At 32.9% G+C, this 16,801-nt stretch overlaps 1 protein-coding gene across 1 annotated transcript in view; it reads left to right on the plus strand.

Moving 5' to 3' along the window:
- Positions 1-16,048, plus strand: part of LOC128227966 (calcitonin gene-related peptide type 1 receptor-like) — a 29,795-nt gene extending 13,747 nt beyond the window's left edge. Inside the window, exons 3-12 of the mRNA XM_052938958.1 lie at positions 7,190-7,281; positions 9,494-9,585; positions 10,133-10,286; positions 11,260-11,410; positions 11,601-11,661; positions 12,643-12,709; positions 14,161-14,243; positions 14,959-15,094; positions 15,539-15,580; positions 15,824-16,048. Of these exons, the coding sequence (XP_052794918.1) occupies positions 7,190-7,281; positions 9,494-9,585; positions 10,133-10,286; positions 11,260-11,410; positions 11,601-11,661; positions 12,643-12,709; positions 14,161-14,243; positions 14,959-15,094; positions 15,539-15,580; positions 15,824-16,048 (1,103 nt within the window). The remainder of the gene's footprint in view (positions 1-7,189; positions 7,282-9,493; positions 9,586-10,132; positions 10,287-11,259; positions 11,411-11,600; positions 11,662-12,642; positions 12,710-14,160; positions 14,244-14,958; positions 15,095-15,538; positions 15,581-15,823) is intronic.
- Positions 16,049-16,801: the final 753 nt, after the last annotated feature.

Raw genomic sequence — 16,801 nt, forward strand, 5'->3', positions numbered from 1 at the left:
TTACAAAATTCTAGTTCAAAACCATAACAACGAAATGACAGATTATATTACCCATCAACTTCTGAAATACGTAATAAACAAGTTTCAATTTTAATTTTACCAAATTGACTATCTTGTCTCATTCAATTTAGAGAAAAAGTCCCTTTCAATATGGAGTGACGACGACAGTTATGAGTATTAAAGTACACCAAATTAAATATGTTTGTAACCTGGTGTCTCTTTACAGGCCCATCGTAAATTATTTAGCATTATTTTGAATACATATTCTTTGGTTTATTTACACTTTAACCTTTTTAGTTTCGTTAGCAATAACAACCTTTGTCGCTAGGAGGCTTACATGTACGGATAAATTCAGACTTGAATCAATCTTGATAAACGAAATCCTCCTTCCATGATCCGGTGTAGATGCAAAACATGGTTTTATAATTTGTACTTGTTATGATCAGACAATGACTGTTTTTTTTGTGATTTTAATAATTTCATTTGTTTTTCTTAAATCGCATCTTCTGATTTATCTTAACGGACCTGGATAATACTGAATATAATATTGATAGCATATACCGATACATGTATGAAAGACGTTTAAGGGGTAATACATTAAAACAAACTCAAAATGACCTGTTGTGTACATCTAGACGCCGTGTTTGTCATTGATTTGTATGTAAACAATGTATCGTTTGTGTGCACGTGCACTTTTTGGACATTCTTTGATACAATGCAGTTTAATTATGTGTATCTATCTTAAGAAACAATGCATCACATATAGAGTTTAAATGTTCTTGCGTAGACGTCCTATTGTTTATATTTATCTCATTAAAATTGTATACCTAGTTTTACAGTGTATTTTCAGCGTCATGCTTTATACAAATAGTATTGTTGTAAATTCATTGCTTCTTCTGCCACTGACATTTATTATGTATTCTTTTGGTATTTATTATTACATTGTCAAGTAATTACAAAGCAATACCCTTACGCCTATCCCATTCCTAAAAATATTTATTGTAAACGTCTACTGTAGATTTCTTAATTCTGCATTTCAGTTGTTGATGATGACATCATTGATCAAAATAGGCATACCTGACAATACTCTCCTTTTAGATGTATCTAATGGCAAATTAAGAAATGGTCATTATTATCAAAAGGTTCAAATTTAATCTGTATAATATATAACGTCAATAATTAATGAATACTCTCGTATTTTTGAATACGAAAGATTAATTTTAAGTTTTATAGAGAAGTGTAAAAGAGAGGAAATAAGGTATATTGATTTTATTTTTCTTACTTAAGTGGAACTCATATGGTTATGGTATCATTAAAATTATTTATTTTAGATTTCTAATGTATGTCTTGTACAACTGTCGGGTCGGTATTTTGCAGAATAATTGAATCAGCTTTTACTGGCTTTAAGTGTTTTCATTACGTTACAATTAACTTGGTGATTTATCTGACAAATCCTTTTTAGATGCTGATGCAACAGTAGTTTATATTTCCTTTAAAAACACATACTGGGCTTTCAAATTCGAACATATTATTTGTTTACATGTCTTCTTAGATCGAATAGTCAGTAATCTTATTCAAACGAAAATGTCAAAAAGCACAGATGCAAACTACTGGTGAACGTCTCATTTTGTCTCCAAATAATGGGGAGATTAACTGTTCTTGCTCGAGTTGTCTGTCCGCTCGTCTGTCCGTCGGTACGTTCGACCGTCCGTCCATCTGTCACAAATCCTGTCTGCTCCATATGTCTTGAACCCCTTAAAGGATGTAAAAATTACTCGCCAAAAATGTTAACCATATTGATACGATTTGCAGACCACATGTTACAGCCAGCTTGGTTCAACGTCAATGTCATAATTGGAGTTGAAAGTTCATTTGACTATAATTCGTGTCCAATTGTCTGTAACCAATGTTGTCCATATTGAGACGATGTGCACAGCGCATGTAACAACGAGCTCGGCTCAAGGTCAAGGTCGCAATTTGTGGACAAAGGTTAAACATGTATTTTATACTTTGCGGTCAAAGGTATTACGTCTGCAATATGAGTATCTTTCGTGTCCACTCCAAATGTCTTAAAACCCTTGATATAGGCTAAATATGGCATACCGACACACTAGCAGACGAGTGGCCATAATTTTCCATCAAGAGTTCAATACAACTTGATTGAGACTTCGATAAATGACTTAGAGTGTATTGGTATTACCATCACATCACCACAATTCTTCCGATTCAGTGTGTACAAACCACCAGACTTTCCTGTCAGTTTGTTCTCCCAATACCCAGATGGCGTACTCACAATTGATACAACATCAACAATAATTGTATCTGGATATTTTGATGTGAACATTGCCAATACTTCAAATGCACATTTAGAGGCTACAATGTCTGAATATCAACAAGTTATATGTACTCAAACAAGCAGGAAAGTAACTTTATTAGATCATATCTATAACAATTATTATATAGTTGTTCAGTCTGGAGTTATACCAATCTATTACAATTTCCATGACTTACACTTGCAAACATTTAGCGCATTGTCTAAGCCAGGTGTCCCTATGAGAAGATCCATCACAATTTCAATGGTACAACAACATAAAGAAGCTAAATTGTTCAGCATACGATTCAATTCCATAAAAATGGCTTTAACGACAATAGACGGTATTTGTTGTGGATGCCTCGCTGTTTCCGTTTCAAGGGTTTTGTATGTTCCATACATAAATTGTTGTTTCTCGTTTTCCACAACCACAAAGGGAAAAAATTGTTTTGTATTTAACAATCATCTAATTCAATTTAATTTAAGACGTTATGGCAGACAAAATAACATAAATGTAATACTCAGTGCTATATATGATAAGCAAAACAAAGTCTTATTATTTGCGATTCTACTCTCTCAAAGCAGCATCGGTCTACTTCAAATATTCCATTAATACTGTTGTTATCTGTATCGTAATACATTAGTTTTAATCACATATAAACATTGAACGTTTTTTCTGATTTCATGAAAACAAGAACAACATATTGTTTCTATTTGGAACAAGCACAACGCTTTTAAAGTATCTAAATACAACTAAACGTGGCTCTTTGTATGCCGTAATGGTAGCTTTTGGTATTTCGATAAAACAAATATCTTGAAAAGTACTCAATTAATGTTCGCTCAAGGTTAGTTTAAATATATTTTATTCATCAGCGTTCACATGCATAACAAAAATAGAAACAGAAAACACATCTATAATTTAGCGAAAAAGTTGACGGAAAATATCATATCAATATGATTTGTTGCGTTAAAATATTAAGTCTGCACAATTGTTTTCTTTTTTTTCTGTTAAAGGATCGTCGAGAATTTAATTGAAACAAAGAATGGATTCAAGTATGTAAATCTTATCCCCCAAAAAAGTTTTCTGTCGGACGGAAATCATGTCAGAAATGGTCAAAAGAAATCGCACATTAGTAATACAATCCAAGTATCAATCAGGCAAATAGATACAATTGTCAGCAACATCTTTTCGACAGATTAATTGTCCGTGACTTTTGTTTTAATATAGCATCGTCATTTGTTGAATCAGTGTTTAACGGCTGTTTCTAACATAGTCACACATGGGATTTTAAAAGTATACGCCATATAAAAAGCATCTTAATTTTAGTGTTTATTTGTATTGCCTTGCACTCACAATATAATTAAAATGTAAAATTGCAATCCTCTCGTATGTGAAATATTACAATTCATGATGCAGTCATCTAATTTTATTTAAACTTAATATTAATGCAAAAAGCTACAGAAACAAGCTCAGTAGCAAAAAGTTTAAACATAAACCCGGTTTAATGGCACTGGGTAAATGCCAAACACATAAAACATAAAATCACAAACAACAAACATGAAAGAACAGCACAAAAGTACACAAGCAGCACAGTGCATACATAATACATATATATAATCTAGGTAGGTTTATCAAGGATTATTAGGTATCGCCTTGGTACGGTCAGTAAAATAAAAACTGATTTGTTAAATACACATTAGACGTTCACTCTGCTTAGTCACATTTCGATGTTATTTCTTTTTATAAGTCTGTATAAGCCATGCAAAAAGGCACAAACAACTTGCACAAATAATAAATTGTGTAAATAATACACAACGCCCGTCCCACCATTATATTAGTCAGGTTGATTTTTCTTGTGTCATATGGTAATCTAATTGCTGTTTTTCATTTTACACATTATAAAGATATATCACACGGATGAAATTATTCTGGTAGTCCATAGACTCATTTGTCAGTACGGAATATCGAGACATAGCCTAAAACTAAACAAATTGTCTTACGGCTTATGGTACTATTTATTTATCTGAAATAGCCAAACAACTTCAGGCAGCCAATTTCCGTCATCGGCATTGCCTGGAACTTCAGCTGTCTTCAACAGTCTTGTTGCCGCATCGGTATTGACAATATAATTTTAAGAAAACAATGGAAGAATTAAAAGAAGATTTGTGGAATAAACTGTTATAAAACATTTGTTGACTTTTTTGTATCTAAAGATGCGTTATGTCATCCGTAAGTAACACCTGATCATAATATCTATATAGGTTATATTTCGCAGATTTATATATTTATTTTATTTATTTCAGCTATAATCTAGCTTTTAAACGAAACTTGGTTGTGTGTATTATCGATACAACCACTTAAAAGAAAAAGATATTACTAGTCTATTTTTATTGAATAATTCAGGGCCCATATGGTCATGTGACAGCACGAAATAGTATATGAAAACTAAAAAAAAAATGTCATTTGTGGCGTATACACTTGACTGTCAATCTAGCTGTGGCAGGTTCGATTCCCCGACGCACCACTAAAACCATTACTAATCGTCTACCGGGAGGAGCGTGACATGGGGGTGCTATACACTTGTATACACAAAAGAACCAGTGTAGCTCTAATCAGGGTTACATTCTGTCTGTGCACTTTGCTCCAATAACCCAATAACCCAATATGGCTATCGGCAGAATGGGCCTTGCTCGTGTGCGAGTAAAATGAGAATTTACATGGCAATTAAACAAGGCATTGCATGAATGGTAATGTAGATAATGAACTATTATTTATACATTTTCAGGGAATTGTACAACCCTATGACGTAATGACAACGGATTTCAAAGCGTCAACTAATACTTGTGTTCAATTAATAAGAACATAAATCAGTAGAACATAGACTGTTCTAATAGGTTTGAATTATCTACATAATGATATAGTTTTCTTGCAAAATATGGCCGGTGTTTCTCTTTATTATTATTATGATTCATTTATATTTCAAGCTCTAATACACTTGGAATTTCATAGAAAATATTTGTTTGGATTGGTTATATAAGAACATGGTAAAAACAACATAAAGAGCTACATTGAAAACGGTTACAGATTCTAAACTATCTTGCATTATCATAAATCTAGGAAGGTTGTGACCCATACTTCTAGATTTGCAAAGATTAAGGGCTAAATTCATAAGCAATATATTGAAAAAATATTTGAATCAATGATTTGATTTTAAACCCTGGTTTAGGCTTTTACTTCTCCAATGATGTATGAAATGATCTGATAGGTTTGGGTTGACAATATTCTTCGATAAAGCAAGTGAGTCTACAAAATAAAATGACTGATTCAATAATGCGACAATCCAAGATTAATGAATCTTTTTTTAACAAACAAATCGAGATTTATATTGTTTAAAGTACAAGGTTTATGTTATGTCCAATATAAAATGCGGATTATTTTGTCGAAATTTAGTTTAACAATACTTAAGTATTGTCCTGACTTGCATACAAGCCATTGGTCTTCTAAACATTAAAACTGATTTTTTTTTAATATGAAAATATTTTGGAATCTGATTGTGTACAAACTATTTTTTAGACAATTGGCTGTGTCAATGAAATAAAGTAATAGCCTGAATGATAAATACGCCAATTGGCATTTCATGAACAAATGGATAGTTTTTGCAAATGCTTATCGGTTTAAAGAGCACCAAGCAGTTCCATGGGATCCATTTATCAGTTCTAACTTTGACAAGTGTGACATCCTTTCCTCACTCATGGAAGCTGCGGAACTAAGAACCTCATTTCATCATTGTCATTTTTAAGTGAACTTTGTACTGGGTCATGCAAGGAATCGTCGTCTTTTATTGCAATATTTAATGAAGGTTTAGAGAGGTTCGACTTATTTATCAAGAGAACGCAAAATGAATTGCTTCCAATCAATGGCATCGTTGTGTTTTGACATCCAGAGTTTCGTGAGTTATTGCATGTTTTAAGAAACAGGGATTAGTTTGTACGATCTTTATAAATACCCTAAAGCATTCAATACGCTGCTGATAAGTCGTGTATTTGTCCAGTTAATATAAATTGACTTTAGTAAACTTTTCTGAATGCACCAAAACCATAAACAACACTTTTACTCGTAATTGCATTTTTACTTGTTTGGTCCTTGAAACAATCTTTAAAATACCTTGTGTAAAAACGTTGTGCTTAAGGTTACGCTTTGCAGATATGGCTATCAAATGCAATTTCATTTCCTCAACAAAATTTAATGTTATCAAACATTATCATTAATATTTCCCACATTTAGAACTACCTGTATTGAGAACCCTTTCGTTAAGAGAAACAGCACTGCGACGTATATAAATAAATATGTTAGTCTATGTACCAATGCTATCGAATTGTTAGTTAGGTCACTTATAGGCCCAACGGGCAGGGTGTTTTGTATGTTTATTTGTATTGTAAATAACATTTATGTTATGCACATTTAACAATAATAAACAACTTAATGACTTACTTTCTTACTTAATTCCATGGTTGACATCATTACAACTAACAATTCATAGTATTTATATATTGCCAGAATTTCTGTAATTTCTATAAATTGGTATAATTATACTATTCCAATATTCCAGTACAATTAAACAATATTAATTGAGAAATCAGTTTCAAATTTACAAATTATCTTTAGCATTGTCGCGTGACAATTTAAGCGTACTAGTAATCATCATATAAGTAATTCCAATTGAGCATGTACGAGTACATCGTCTTTTTTATCCGAATGAAGCTACTAGCGCAGTTCAACCTCAATGTGTACGCATTTGCCAATCTTATTGAAGGTCCTTTACAAGAGAGAAACATATCGAAGCGAAATATATTGCCAATGTTGAATGGTCTTTGCAGGTAAAGCAGTTAAAACTTGTCTGAAGAATGGTACATGGCTAAGCAAGGATGGTTTGGAATGGACGGACTACACTCCTTGTCTTTCGTACAAGGTGAGCTGTTTTTGTTGTTAGTGAAAATGATTTGTTCTGGCTTAAAACTTATCTTCTGCAAACACCAGGTATTATTTAATTTAAGTCTGAGTGCAACAACGGTTAGGCGCATTTCCAAGTTCGCGGTTGCATATAAAAACCTATGATTCTGAAATGTAACAGAGAAAACATATAAGACAAATGGTATCCGGCACCTAATTTATAACAATTAGGCTTTTTATTATGAAACTCTATGATCACACAGTTTTAAATATTTTATTTGCTAAGGCTGACTATGTGTGATTCTCATAGTTTCAAACAATAACTGCATCGTATCTTTAAAAAGTTTGAATTTGGAACTCTGAATTGTATTCCTTTGTCTGCAGATAGAGCTGGGATCTCTAATCATTGAAGAACTTAGGATTTACCTATTTACCTAGTTTATAGATATTTGTTTTGTTACTAAGTTTCCTCAAGTTAATGCATACGTTCATAAGATTCACCTTTTGCGTTTTTACTTTAGTCAGGATTAGTGGGATAAGAGTGGGGTTGTGCACGCAAACTGGTATAAACCCCAAGTAAATTTTTTTTTTGCCCGTTAAAAAGGCGTTACCTAACAATCCTTGAAAAAGACACCTAGTTTTTGTTATGTTGAATATATGCACTGTGTTGTTTGTGCTGAGTTTTATTCTGTTGTTCAGTGTTTCTTGTTGGTGATTTTTTGTTCTATGTCTTTGGCGATTACCTTGTGCCATTAAAAGGGGTTAATGTTTAAACCTCTGGCTACTGAGCTTGTTTCTGTAGCTTTTCATATAAATATTTATGGCCATTTTTGGACGCCTGGTGACCAACATTTGCTTTAATATCGTTTATAAGTGTTTGTCTATAGATAAAGAATATATAAGAAATATATTAAACTAAATATAACAAATAATTTCTTTCGTATGAAGAGACTGCTCAATAGATCAATACAATACAATAAAGAACTATAATACAAACTTCAATAACTCTGTGGGGTTTTGTGGGTAATTTGTTTAACATATTATTCACCAGCAAGCATTTAACTGTCAAATGATACCAAAAGGGTATCGGGTCTGATTAATTCAATTTTTTTAACATTATTGCCTCTGGCTATGGCCATATAAAATGACACTCTTATTTGTGGTCTTTGTTTCTAAAAATGAACCGTAATTGCATGCAAGTACTTAAGTATTATTTTCAGTGTTCCCTCGTGTACGGTTTACTTACGATATCGTACATTCAATAACGTTCTTATAAAGACAATACAAGCCGTAATACACGCAAAAAACACAAACTATTTTAACGGGTCAGTCATATATAATTAATCGTCATGGGAACAATGAAAACATAATGCGTAATCGGTAAAAACGTTAGGTTCTGCTTGGACTAAACAGATCGAAAATACCACTTGCTTTAAAAGTGAAACTGAAAAGACAACATCTCAACCGACTGAGTTGCTTTCTTCATTTTTTTTAAACATTTCAACATTTGGCATATCTATAATGAACATTTATTACATGATGTGTTATCATATTGTTCAAATGTATTGAATGCTAAGTAAAATATCAAAATAATCGAATCTTTATTTAATACTTTTAAATTAACGGTTTTGCATGAGTGATCGTAACAAACTAAACACTCGTTGAACAGTGGTGGTGACCAAAACGTTTTTTGTCTCAAGTCATTGCGTGTTTGTGGTGGATTCGCATCATCTCAAAGAACACTATTTTGTTTTGTGACATTAATATCATTGAAATTACATTTTGTCTGTGAAAAAACCCTAATGTAGTTTATAGAGCCATACAGCATTGCGTTTCATATAATTAAAAGACAGCAGACAAGCTGCTAACGATGGCGTTGAAAAAAGAAGAATTAAACTATTACTTCTTTTATCTCAGTAATATTTTTAGTAATTCAATTTTCATCGATTGCATTTCAGAATAAATGCAAATAGTGTTTTTTTTTAAGATTTCAAACCCTAAAATTAGTAGAAGCTGAAATTGGTCAAAGAGCCTAATATGTTTGTTATTGTCATATTTTGGTGGATTTGGCGGGGTGTTAAAGCGAGTATTACGTTCATACTTAATTGACTGTATCAAATGTGCTGCTCCGCTCAGTACAAAGTGTAATCGCATTAGTTACATTGTTGTAGATCCAAATAAACCAATTTTGAATACCAACCCGTATTATACCACGTGAACGTTCATTTCAGGACTTGAGGGTTACCCTTTATATTGGTCTCGGCTGTCAAGTTGCGAGTCTTGTTCTCCTTATACCCTCTCTGCTAATATTTCTTTGTTACAAGTAAGTATATCATAATCACAGAACATATGTGTCAGACATTATTAAAACAGCTATCATTTTTTGTAGAAATATTGCTGATATTTGCTGATAGTTCACGGGAGGCGTAGACACGATTGCAATATTCATTTTGGTCATACACGGGATTAAACATATTTTTTGTCTACTGTTTACTGTTTACTGCTTGCCAGGAAGAGGTATAAATAATATTTTTAATGCATATGATATGAAACGCGCTGAAAACAGTATGTGGATGTAACGTTTAATAGGAAATGACCTCATTTATAATTGTTCCCAAGCCTCTGCGTGCTGATGCATACTTTTGATAGTAGAACGGGCTATACAGTTTTTAAATAGTACGATATTTGTATTTCATTGATATTGATTATGATATTGATTGCATATAATTATCATCCATGTATGTTATGCTCATATTTTATATTACAGTGTGAATACAAGTAAGGGTCAACAGAGTTCGTGCACAGTCCTTCATAAGTATTCATTAAAACACAGTCATACTTTACAATATTTTCATTTTTCTTTCTTTCAGAAATCTTCGAACGCAGCACAGAATAAGACTTCACATAAACTTCTTTATTTCTTTTATCTTGAGTAATTTGTTGGACATCCTCTGGACGGTACTGGTGACCTATGACAAGATCTCTAATCCACAGGTGACGGACACACTCATGCACAAAAACCTGGTAACTTTTCCCTGCTCTGTGTCCTACTGTGCTGCCAAACCAAAAACATGGTCTAGTTTCATGTTTAACATAATTATCTTTACTCATCAGTATGAACTATTGTTTGTACTTCTTCTATGCATTTTTACGGATGCCGTTATAACCGGAAATCGCTAAAAAGATTATTTCAAGATTATAGTTAAAAACGAGAGTTTAAAATTTCATGACACGTTTGCACCAGCGGTATACGCAAAAAAGAATGTACCTGCAATGTTACTATTTCTTTTGCTTAACCAATAATTGCATGGAGTAGCAATGCTATTTATTCCTTAATAGCCGCTAAGTCGGCTACCACATTGTTAGCATGACACACTGTTGTGTATTTAATATATTATCTTCCCAATCAAATGTGTGAAATTTGTAAAAAGTATGCTGTACCCGTCTGCAGAACTTTTATACTCAAGGCAAAGTCGGACACCTTCTTTCAACCAAGTACTGGTATATTAATTGTCAAGCGGCTTAGCTTCTTTCTCATTAGGGCAAATCTCAGTAACAATATACGTTTGACGCTGACTACATACCAACACGCCCCCCCCCCTTCCCCTGTGTCAACAATCTGTCATTTATTATGATTTTGTTTTAAAATGTAACAACCAACGTGCCTCTTTGTCTCCAGATGTTTTGCATGCCACATATATTTTGTCATATAACCCTATTGCACATATGCATATAAACCTGCATTGTGAACCAGATCAGTACTCTTATATTAACATACGTAAATATAATTATCTGACTTTAACATCGAACGGTTACAAGCAGAATGTCGTCGTTTATATGATGAATTGGTTGTGACGTCACATACGTTTCCACTCTTTTTACATACCATTCATGCTCTTAACCCTTGTTTTCACATTGTAAGCTATTAATAGTTTGTTATTTACAAAGTGTACTTACAACTTATTCCTAAAGTGTACACAACTGTTTTCTTTTGCAGGCATGGTGTAAACTTTTGTCATTCCTAAAACTGTATTTCAAGAGTACAAACTACGCATGGATGTTCTGCGAAGGATTCTATTTGTATCGGCTGATTGCAAACGCCTTTTCACCACCAAAACGATTACTCTGCATATATCTGGCTGGATGGGGTAACGTTTGTTAGCACTTTAATTAACTTATTTTATTTCAGTTATGTCATCTCAACATATTTTAACCTCAAAACAATAAAAAAAGTACTACCTATTGTCTGATGAGACTTAAATATTATACAATGTACTCTTTCGGATTTTGCGTTCCAATGTATGACTGAACATTGCAAAGTATGATTTTGTCTTTCAGGAATCCCATTCACCTATTGCACTACATACGCAGTTTTGCGTCTTCTCATTGCAAACGGCAGGTAACAAAAGCATCATCAGTCAGATAGTTGATATTGTACAAGTTTCATATTCTTATCTTCCAGAACTGGATGCAATCTTTAAACTATTTCTACAGGGTTTTTACGCATCTATTTTAATAAATATCGGGTTATTCCTTTCATAAACGTGTTCCTTCTTTGAAAATTCAATTCTTTCGGTCCGTATATCAATGTTTTTACAACCAAAAATCCAGTTTTATAACGTCAACGGTCTACATAGTGTTTATGGTGGATCCGGACCTTAAGAAATGCTTTAAAGCAATTATTGTTTTTGATTCGGATGGAAGCAGACAAATTCTACATTCCATCATCATTATCTGTTCTTTACAAGGCGCCAATATCATATTTCATGTTGGATTTCATGCAATTGTGTGTTTGAAATTTCCTCCTTTCGATATTTTAAAGAATATTGATGATCAAAAATAATAAAATATGAGAATTTAAAAAAGATTTAAAGAGAGGTTCTGATTGCTTGTGAGACTTTATTGGCTCTGGATAATAACATGTCAGGATACAACTGACAGCCTATATGCTTTTTGAATTCACTTTATTAGAAGGTACAGGAAATAAAGACACGAGCAATGCCTACAAAATCATTTCTTTTTCATCGAAGATAGTTTTGACATCAATAAGTAGTGCAAATCTTTTTAACGGCTTTATATTATACTACATACATTCTAGTACTATTTTAAGGCGGTACGGTTTTGTCCTTACACTAAGGATTAAATTAATTTTTAGACAATTTTGCTGTAATAGTACCTAAGGTCTGCATTAATTTTATCAATGTCTGTCAAATTTATAAGACGCGCATTATAAGTATTGCTACAGCAACAAAAAGGATCTCGTGAATATACATTGTTGCTTGAATTTTATTTTTTGCAATTTATACTATAACATTCGTTTGATCTTAATATACAACAATTAGCATTGCTTTGTATCCATTATATTTATTAACCTTTCTAGTTGCTGGGCCATAAGTATGGGAGATAAGGAGTGGATCATTTATGCCCCAAACCTCGCATGCTTAGTGGTGAGTTTAAAGCAGATATGGGCATTTATAATCTTCAGGTTACTTGAACAACGGCTATTTGCAAACAGTTTTAAGTTTTCCTTGAGATCGTTATCGACTATTAGTAGCAGCACTTAAGTGATCCCGATTATATTTGCATTACATTGAAAAACAAGATATTGTAGAATATATTTTTAGATTATTTGAAATAAATCAAGGAGCTTCCACCATCATTTAAATATTTGATAATAACACTTGGTGGATACTTCCCGATATGTATGTTAATCATACCTGAGTACGGTAAACGATTCAGAAAAATAGCTTCTCATGTCAAATACACCGAATAATTGTTATTGTTTGCTTTCCGGTGACGTACAGAATTTAATCACTGGAACAAAAATGCTATTTCTCTGTTTCAAACAGTGAAAAAAGTACTGTTTTCAATTTTTACCTGCCCTCATTTCCAAATCAAAGCGCGCATTGACTGCGACACAATTTTAACGATTTCATTTCCGACCTAATGTTTACAAAAACACGTGTTATGTTGAAACAATACATTTAGATTAAACAAATTTCATTCATCAAAATACATCACATATTAGAATACATTCATATACATGCACATGATGAAAAATGGGTCAGAATGACAGATATATTAAAATTAAACATTTCCACTCAACATTTAAGAAATTTCATGGTAAGTGACGGATATTAGGTTAAACTCAAAAAACAAATGTAACGATAAACCGGGTATGTTCAAAGAAGTAATATGTAAATTGAATTAATTAGCAATTGTTTTATAAAAAAAGTCAATGAAAGAGGTCATACTGACTGATGTACTGAAATCGTTAATGATTAACGAACTGGCCGTCTAATTGTCTCGATGTGGCCATATTAACAACGGTTGGAAATGAAATGCTATCATCGGGTAGTATATATGAGAGGAATAACTATATCAGAAAAAGTAATATTACATATAACTTGAACGATCTTAATACATAAAATTAATATAAGTCACTGTCTGTCTTGGCCATTATTTATGTAAAAAAACTATCTAAGACTCTAATATTTACATTATAATGTTGATGAAAAAAAACACGCGTTAGAATTTGTTATACAATGATTGTATGCCTTGAAATATGAACATAGCTTGCATAAACGCTTGTTCAAATCAACATAATCAGTCATATGTTGTTGTTGTTCGTATTTCTTTCAATTTAATTATAATTGACAGCGGCTCCCAGTCAGTCTATTAAATGATTTTAATATCCTGTAACGTAATACTTTGACGTATTATGGACAATAAATTCAGATAATGTGTATGGCATATTCCTTGGAAAACTTCAGTTTCTTCATTTAGAGATATTTTATAAATATATTAAACAATAAATATGCTATATATGGTAAATTATTGAGAAGGTCATTGATATCATAACAAAATGAAGATAATATGAGATGTTTGTAATCTTCAGGTCAACATATTTTTCCTGTGCAGTATTCTTAGAATACTGTTGACTCAACTGCAGGCACATCCGAATGAGCCAAGTAGTTTCAGGTAAGAATAAGATACATTATTGCATGTATTAGTATCATACAGTTCATAGTTCTAGAACATAATGTTGTATATATGAAAGATTCACTTCCAAATAAAATGTTCCAGAAACATAATGTATGTTTATAATATGCAATCATTTTCATTGCAAAACAACATACAATAACACTATATTAACGAATACATGTTACTTGATGGCGTATTGTTATGATATTCGAGAATTTTTGTAAAAATATAGCTTGATTTGAGGACACAATCCTACAAACATGGTCATCGGAAGTATTTTTTTCTAAAAGTCAGTAGTTTGCCAGATAAACAACAAAGTCTTGATTCTTTTTGCAGCGGTTTTTAAATTGAACATAACGAATCCGACCCGCTAGCTATTTCATAGGTCCATTAACGTAAATGTTCAATGTCGATGCTTGGTGCTAACAATTTTGTATCACTCGAAAGGTATTTGATAGCTAATAACTAAGTTAAAAAGTTTATGATCATGGTCATACTGTTTAAAAGAAAGTATGTTTGCTCCTAACTTTAGTTGAAATCGGACGTAAAATTGAGTAAACAATCTTTTTCGGTATATCTTTTATTAATTGATTTCAGTCATTATGCACACATGATCCTGTCAATAGTTCCACAATAACATGGGGTCACCAGGTATTCATCATCCACATATTTGTCGATACCTGAATTGCTTCATAACCGTTTTGTTTTGCAGACGAGCATTAAAGGCTACCTTTGTCCTCATACCTCTGTTTGGCGTACAGCTGGCTGTTACTATATATAGAACACCGATCGAACTCGCATGGAGTGTCCATTATGAGCGTTTCTCAGAAGTCCTTTCAAATTCACAGGTAATAAAACAAATATGTCTAGCTGCCTTTTAAATAGTTATATTGTAATTACATACAGACTCAATTAGCTTAAAGAGATAATTGACTTTTATGAGATTTTCCTTACAAGTAGATGAATGTAAGTAAGCCGATATCAGTTTTAAATTGACGCGGTATTAATACGTTAACACTATTTAAATGTGGTATATGAGCTTTAATGTGGTTAAATGGTATACGGTTTCCGTCTCTCAACTATGGAAGCGTTTATCAAATATTATATTGATGTTGTGCTCATGTAGTGTTTTCGACTTATGTTGTATCGCCTTAAAGACAGATTGCCAAAGTTATATGACTGAACCACATATTTATTTTCTTTGGCAACTTATTTGTATCGACAGATGTTGGAGATGCGACTTCATAATTGATTAAACAATGCGATTGGAAGTTTGTATTTTATGATTTCAGGGATTTGTGGTTGCTCTGATTTTCTGTTTCTTCAATGGAGAGGTAAGCATGATTTTATCAACGTTTTCTGAATTAATTTCAAAATTATGTATCATTTTAAGGCGTAATATACCGCATTATCCAGCTTCAAAACAGTGCTAACAACTCTTTATTTATCTTTAACTAAAGCCAACTCATTTTTTTTAGCACGCTTGTGTTCATGATTTCAATTACATGAATGTTTGTAGTCTATGAATTAGCGGGATCAATGTTATACATACCTTTATAGGTCAGTGATATTTTAAGGTGGCAACACAAGTCAAGCGTACCTGGCGACGAGCGTGGATGGATCGTTTATCGAGCACCCGAAAGTATAATACTACCTTAAGCCTTCATTTCAATCACTCGGTGACACAGAGGACAGCCGACCATAGTCAATCCAGGCGAAACAGTCTCGAACCTTGCTTGGAAACCTCAAGTTCAAAAACAACTCCAAACTCCGTGACTACTGTTCAGACGAAATTATTGTGACTTTACAGTTCAGTGACAAGCAACATAAACAAAGTGCACGTTACAAAGTCTGTCACCAGTAAAGAGAAAGAGAATCGTACTGGCGCAAGGTTGTTTAATACAGTAACATACGTACAGTGTCATCAACTGCCAAAGAAGTGCCAGCTAGTTTATTTAAGTTATACATCTAGAAATATGTTATTTTCCACAATCTTGAAACGGCTGGCTCAAATATGTCATTTCTGTATATCTATAGTTTCTTGTCAGAGCGTATTCAAATTGATCACTGCATAAGTAGTTTGGATATAAACTGATTAACAATATACGTACTCATTCGAACACAACATTGCATTGATCCATTATCAAGCTCAAGAAGGCACAGCCCTACACTTAGCCATCACTTAATCCCCTCCGTTACACAACGGACCGGAGAATCAGATACAGTCTCTAATCTTCTCTGACAACAATATCTTCAAACAACAATTTCCAACTCGTTGCCAAATGCTCAGTTAATGTTGTTGTGACATTAGACCTTGATGGCATTACGTGTTATAAAAAGTACAAACGCCATATGACCATTTCATCAATTCAGTACGGGGAACCAGTATCGTGACTTGTATGGATGAATCTAGCACGCTAAAGGGCATTCCGAAACCACACGTACATCCTCATGCTTTGAATCAACCATCTGCTCAATCTAATTTACATCATGTTAATCTACAAATATAGTGCGCCACCCTTCCTTAAGCCTTACGGACTGCCACTGACTCAGAG

This window comes from Mya arenaria, chromosome 1 (assembly GCF_026914265.1).
Source record: "Mya arenaria isolate MELC-2E11 chromosome 1, ASM2691426v1".
Classification (NCBI taxonomy): Eukaryota; Metazoa; Mollusca; class Bivalvia; order Myida; family Myidae; genus Mya; species Mya arenaria.